Here is a 6,505-nt window from a genome sequence, read left to right as displayed (position 1 = left end):
GGGCCTTGGAACAGTGCAGGAAGTGTCTAGAAAAGCACCTGCAACCACATAAGACAGGCACAATAAACACTTGAATGAGTGAATGAATGAATGTGTATGAGAGCAGCCTTGTCATTAAATTGCAGAACAGAGACCTCCAATTGTTGACAATATATGAGAAAACTTCAGGCTTCATTTCTCAGACCTTTATTCTTCTAAACGAAGTTCAGGTCTCTGCCTGTTATACTCTGTTAACCACAGAAGCCCAAAGTCCTTCTATAACTAATCCGAACCTGTGATTTCTTTGCTCTGCTCTTCAGCACTCATACAATTCCTGTCCCCTCCTGGAAGTGGGGTGACTGCATGAGGACGATGGAGCAGGGCAGCAGCCACTTGGAGGACTTCCCTCTCAACGTGTTTTCAGTCACTCCTTACACACCCAGCACCGCTGACATCCAGGTGTCTGATGATGACAAGGCAGGTGCCACCTTGCTTTTCTCAGGCATCTTCCTGGGACTCGTGGGGATCACGTTCACCGTCATGGGCTGGATCAAATACCAAGGTGTCTCCCACTTTGAATGGACCCAGCTTCTCGGGCCCATCCTGCTGTCAGTTGGGGTGACATTCATCCTGATTGCCGTGTGCAAGTTCAAAATGCTCTCCTGCCAGCTGTGCAAAGAAGGTGAGGAAAGGGTCCTGGACTCCGAGCAGACAGCAGGTGGACAATCGTTTGTTTTCACTGGTATCAACCAACCCATCACCTTCCACGGCGCCACAGTGGTGCAGTACATCCCTCCTCCATACAGCTCTCAAGAGCCTACTGGCATGAGCACTGCCTACCTGCAGCCAGTGGTGAGCCCTTGTGGTCTCATGCCACCCAGAGGGGTGGTGACCGCAGCACCGAGCCCTCCTCAGTACTACACCATCTACCCTCCCGAGAACGCTGCATTTGTTAATGATCAAGACTACCCTTCCTTTGTGGATGGTGGAAATGACAGGTATGCTGTGTGGAGTAGGGATGATCCCTTCCTGCTGTCACAGTTGTGCTCAATGGCTGTGTTTGGTCTATAAGGAAGGTGGTGGGAGAATGCAAATCTCTGGGCTGCCTACTGCCAGCCTGGCGGCCTTGGTTCAGGGAGTCGCACTGTGCGCTTTAACACATCAGGGTTCTCTGCTCACATTTCAGGTCCAGCCCTGATGCTGATGGGCCAGAAGAGACACGGTCAGGAAATGAGGACTCTGCTTGCTTCTCTCCTCCCCCCTATGAGGAAATATACTCCCTCCCTCACTAGAGACTATGAAGCCAAGGAAATAGAGTCAAAGTCACTGTTGCTGAAGAATGAACTGTTCTGTGCTGTGACCTTCAGAAGTTAGACAGCAGAGCAGCCCAGGCAGCCTGACAGATACCATTCAAGGTGGGGGAAGGGGGAAGTGGGAGGTAAAATGTCTCAGATTGGTACAAATTAGGCTGGGGTGGGGAAATTCCCTTCTGGCACAACTACACATCCCCTGCATACAGTTCAGGAGCAGGGATTTCTGTTTTTCCACCACCCACCCCTTTCCTATGGGAAGGCCTGGGTGTCTCAATTGTAACTCAATTGTAACTCTAGAGAATTGTAAGTTCTCTGGATAGGAAAAATTACTGCTGCTATGACTTTGAGAGTTTCTGCAGTAGTGAGCATGGGGGGTGGGAAGGAAGAAGGGAAGAGAAGAGAGGCTCACCTGGAGATTTCCCAGAGCCTGTTCTCAGTGCTAGAGGGATCTGCATATCCCAAGCAATTTGACTGCCATGCAGTTTCCCTTGAGCGATCAGTATCTTAAAGGCTGCAGAGAAGTAAACAAACTGGAATAAGATAAAATAAAGGATGCCTCCTGCTAGAATAGTATTAGAGAGCTGGCTAAACCATACAAAATCAATAATGGTAAGACCATGGTGTCAATAAATCCTTAAGTTATCAGTGGACCACAGCAACTCCTGGTTGCTGATGTTCACAGCAGCAAGCACGAAGCTTGGTATGCCCACCCCAGGGTACAGTCTATAATGGGCATGAACTACCTGGGCCCAGTGGCCAACAGAATATGGAGGCTTCTCTAAGCACATGTCAGTAAGTTCTGTTGAATTAGACAAAATGGAGCTGCTGTGTCAACACCTGGAAAATTCTTGCCAATACATGCTTGCCTTCTTTATACTTCTTTATGAGGGAATTAGGTGCCCTTAATATCTCTGAATCTGGACTATGTCATAAACAACCAGAACAGACTCACAGACTTCAGAAGAAACAGTTAAAACCATCGAGCTTTAAAAGAAAATATTTTCCTTAAGCTATAAAGGTAAAGCCACTCAAGGTGAGGGAGCTCACCCCAAAAGAAGACAGGATTTAGTAATTCTATAAATTTTTGGTACCTTGTTTATATATGAAGTGATTTTTACTAATTTTTATCAGAAATACCTAGTTTTCCAAGGATATGATTAAAATAAGCTTGGTATTTTTGTGTGTGTGATGTTTATTATATCTTAGGGACAAAACCTCTTTATATGAAAACTTAATTTTCATGTTTGATGATAGAAGATGATGGAAAAATATGATTCAGTTTGTGGAAACTAGCTTTATACTCAACATACTTATGAAATACTGGGTGTGTTCCTGGTTGTGGGCCATTGGTTTTGGGGAGAAAGTTTGGTGACGGGGACATGGTTGAGCATCACCAGTGGCCTGGCTACCAGCAATGACACTCGGTACCCTGCATACCTCCCTCCTTCCCCCCTTGCCCTCCTCACGTTTTCCCACCCCATAGATTTATAGTCCCAACTTTGGGTTATAATAAGCATCAAGGAAAGCTCAAGTTGGAGAGAGATGTTAGGACAGGGTGTGTGTGTGTGGAGGCTAGGTGAGTAGGACAGCCAACTTGTTTCTGTGATGCCAGGTGTCTCATGTACAGGGAAATGGCCCTTGGGAGTTTTTAGCAGAAACTACAGTCATTCAGCATTGACTGTCCTTGTTCCTAGACAAGAACAGGTGCTAACAGGGAGGTAATGATGCTTCAGGCAGCGCATCAGACTAACGGGCTTCAGGAGCTTGAGGTGGGAGGCTGGCCTGCAACAGCCAGGAGGTTAAAAGATGTGAATTTGTTCATTCATTCAACATTTATTTATTGAGCACCTACTTTGTGTCAGGACCAGGCCATCACATAGGAATATAAGTGAAAAGCCAAACAAACAGAAGAGTAGATACGGTTCTGCTCTGTGGGGTTTTTAGTCTAGCTGGGGAGACAGGTACCAATCAGTCATTCTCTGACACTCATGAGGGGTCCTAGAGCTGTTAGGGGGAAATCAGGCTTCCTAGCTGTGTAGGTCATGAGGGCTTGCTTGGCGGAGTGGAGTCAGGGGCCCTGCCTGGCATAACCTGAGAGCACGGTTCACCTGAATGGCCACATGACTGGTATCTCTCAATCTCTGGGGACTGTCTGAGGAGCTGAAGAAATATCTAGGAAAAGAGGAGGGAGACACCTGGCAAATCCCGAGTGGGAGGCAGTTTTAGGAACCACCTTGCAGGCTGTGGAAACCTTTCTGTTTCATGCTGCTATAGCCTTAAACAAGTTGCCTTCCAGTGCCTAAGAAATTACATTCACTGCTCTCTTGCTTTAGGACAGCCCCACAATGATCTTTTTTTTTATCCTTATTGGAGCTTGCAGGCATTAGCAGGATGGGAAGCCCAATGAGTGGCTCTTGGATTCCAAAACCAGGTCCTTGCTTGATCTCTTTGACCAGTAAGGACACACTCCTGGTGGAGTTACTGCTCCATCGTCTGGATATTTGCCTTTCCTCACTTCTTTCAATACGTTGTCAAGGGTGAATGGAGGCTGTGCTCTGGGGATACCTGTCAGGCCCTGGCTATACTATCCACCCTGAGATTATCACTGTGGGAAGTAGCCCTGGCTTTACACATGTGCTGAAAGGTTTGGTGTCCAGGCCAGAACCTGTGGGGCCTTATCAGCCTTGTGCAACATTTCAGTCTGTGTCTGAAAAGTAACTGGGAAGGTACTGAGGAGGGAGCTGCCACCAGATTTTGAACATTTACCAATCAGGCCAAGACCCAGAGTCACATGGGGTGTGATACTGACCTTGCTGGCATAGCTTAGATCTAAGTGACCAGAACAGCAGGAGGCATCATCTTCCCCACCCTCAGCTGTGGGTGGGCGTCCTCTGGTGATCCATATGGAATTCAAAATAAAGCTAAAGGCCTGATAATCAAAGGAAACCGTTTTCTTAAAAAGTTACCATTATATGGAAACATTATATGGAGATCCCAGGAGCTGATTTGGACTGGGCCTTTCTGCTGGAGAGACTGAAGAGAGCGGCTGGATGGCCTGTGCAGTGCGGTGGGCATTCACTCCCTGCTGCTGGACTGGTGGGGGCGGCTGGGGCAGAGCAGCGTGCTCCCAGAGATTGTAGTCACTTTCCCTTTTCGGACCTGGAGCCAGGCATGGGTCTAAGTTTCAAATGCAACAGGCAGCTCTCTGCTACAAAACCAGCCCTTTAAATGCTCTTCCCTCTTTTTTGGGGGGAGGGGGCGCACACTACAGTATAAAAATAAAGCCTCTTGCTTGTGAAGAGGTGGCTGGGGCGCTCTGTTTTCAGCTTCTGACCTCTGACTCCTCAGTGGCCTTGTTTACTGTTCAATCTTGAGAGTACACTTGTGCTGAAGCCCCACATCCTGGATGGCTGGTGTTTCTCCCCCAAACAGAAGCTCCTCACAGTAACTGGATTAATTGCCCTCTTACCCACTGAGAGAAGGGAGATTCCTGCTTCTCATGGAGGTGGCAGGGCCTAGTCCTTAGCAGGGTCCCTGCCTGTCACGGCAACCAGGGAGCTGTAGGCTGAGACTCCAGCTGCACCAAAGACCCCAGGGACAGCCCGGTGCACATCTCACCTCTGTTACTGCTGATAAAAAGTGTGAAATGATAAATGAAGAGCTTTCTAAATAGATAATCGGGGGTCTCTCTAGCTCAGCTTAGTGGTTGTTTTCTACAGTACAAAAATTTACAAATACAAGAGTAGAGAGAATAGTATCTGAAACCCAGCATGGCCATTAGCTAGGCCCCAACTTGTTTCATTTATATGCAGGCCCGCAATTCCCCAACTGGCTGCTTTTTTTCACATGGGTTTTTGCCTCTTTATTTTATTTTTTAAAGGTTTTTTTCTTTATTAAGGTAAAACTGACATACAACATTATATTAATTTCAGGTATACAACATAATGATTCAATGTTTATATAATCCAACTGGATTTTTAAAAAGCAAACCCAAACCATCAAATCATTCCATCCTAAAATACTTCATTGTGTATCTTTAAAACATAAGGACTCAGAAAAATGTACCATTATTATACCTAAAAAATGTATAGGTCCTTGACATCATCAGATATTGTCAGTATTCAACTTTCCCTAGTTTTCTGTGTTTATTTTTTATTAGTTCTTCTTTGCTTTTTTTGCATCAGGATCCAAATGAGATTAGCTTTTTGCCAAATGCACTTATCTAAATTTCTAACTGTATTATACTATATTTTGGGAGGCAGACAGTTGGCAAACTATTCATGGCAGCAGATTCATACTTATTAAATTTCACTTAACAAACAAAAATGTTTTACAAGATTTTTCACTTCATATCTCCTCTGTCAGTTCCCTGAAGCTCTGGAACACCTCTGGAATTAGAAATTTATCTTTCCTACTTTTAACATATTATTAGAGATTTTTCTAAACACAGGCCTAGAAAAAAATATACACATAAAATGAAAAAGATATCCTGAGAAATATCTGTTCCAGAATAGTTTCAAGAGTATCAGAAAACTCTGACAACCTTTAGTATTTTTGACTTGGTCAGCAAACTTTTTAGGAAAAAAAAGTTCTTCCCTTCAGAGAAAATAAGAACTCATTTGAACATCTCAGAAGTGGGAACCAGAGGCTCCTTTTTAAGAAATAAAGGGCAATGCCTCTTGTTGTACATTAAAATAATACCTGGTACAATTTAACTCTCAGAGGTTATTGATTGCAGACCTCTTGCCAGTGATTTCTCAATTCTCTTCAAATTAAAAACGAATATATTTTCTGGATGTGTTACAACTCTTCCTTTGAAGGTGGATATGTGTAAGATTGTGTGTGAGTGTGTACGTGTGTGTTCACTAATGCTCTCTTATAATAAGATGTGATTTATGGATTTCCTGCCCATTTACTACTTGTAAATCATCAAGAGTTTTATGTCCCTAGCAGTCAGCAGTTGGTTATAAAATCAGCAGAGAGCTGTACTAAATAAACCTTTCCTGGATTTTCCTGAAGGATTGATGACAAATCAGAAAGTGAAGACAGCTTCACGGGAATGATTCTCATCTGCTTCTGGGATACCTTTGTGGTCTCAGATATGGGATTTTTATTTGCCTTGAGCTTTTAAGAAGATTAATAACCAGATGAATTGGGAAGGAAATCAGTTTTCTATGTTCCAAAATTTTCTTACAACAAAGAATTTGTCCTTC

The 6,505-nt window shown here is 44.4% G+C and overlaps 1 protein-coding gene across 1 annotated transcript; it reads left to right on the top strand.

The window, feature by feature from the left end:
- Nucleotides 1-253: 253 nt before the first annotated feature.
- TMEM174 (transmembrane protein 174) lies at nucleotides 254-2,470 on the top strand. The gene is made up of 2 exons (XM_017651522.3): nucleotides 254-977; nucleotides 1,166-2,470. Exons 1-2 carry the CDS (start codon nucleotides 343-345, stop codon nucleotides 1,269-1,271), a joined length of 741 nt encoding a protein of 246 aa, XP_017507011.2. The 5' UTR covers nucleotides 254-342; the 3' UTR covers nucleotides 1,272-2,470.
- Nucleotides 2,471-6,505: the final 4,035 nt, after the last annotated feature.

This window comes from Manis javanica, chromosome 1 (genome assembly GCF_040802235.1).
Source record: "Manis javanica isolate MJ-LG chromosome 1, MJ_LKY, whole genome shotgun sequence".
NCBI lineage: Eukaryota > Metazoa > Chordata > Mammalia > Pholidota > Manidae > Manis > Manis javanica.
This window is presented reverse-complemented; position numbering and strand designations above follow the sequence as displayed.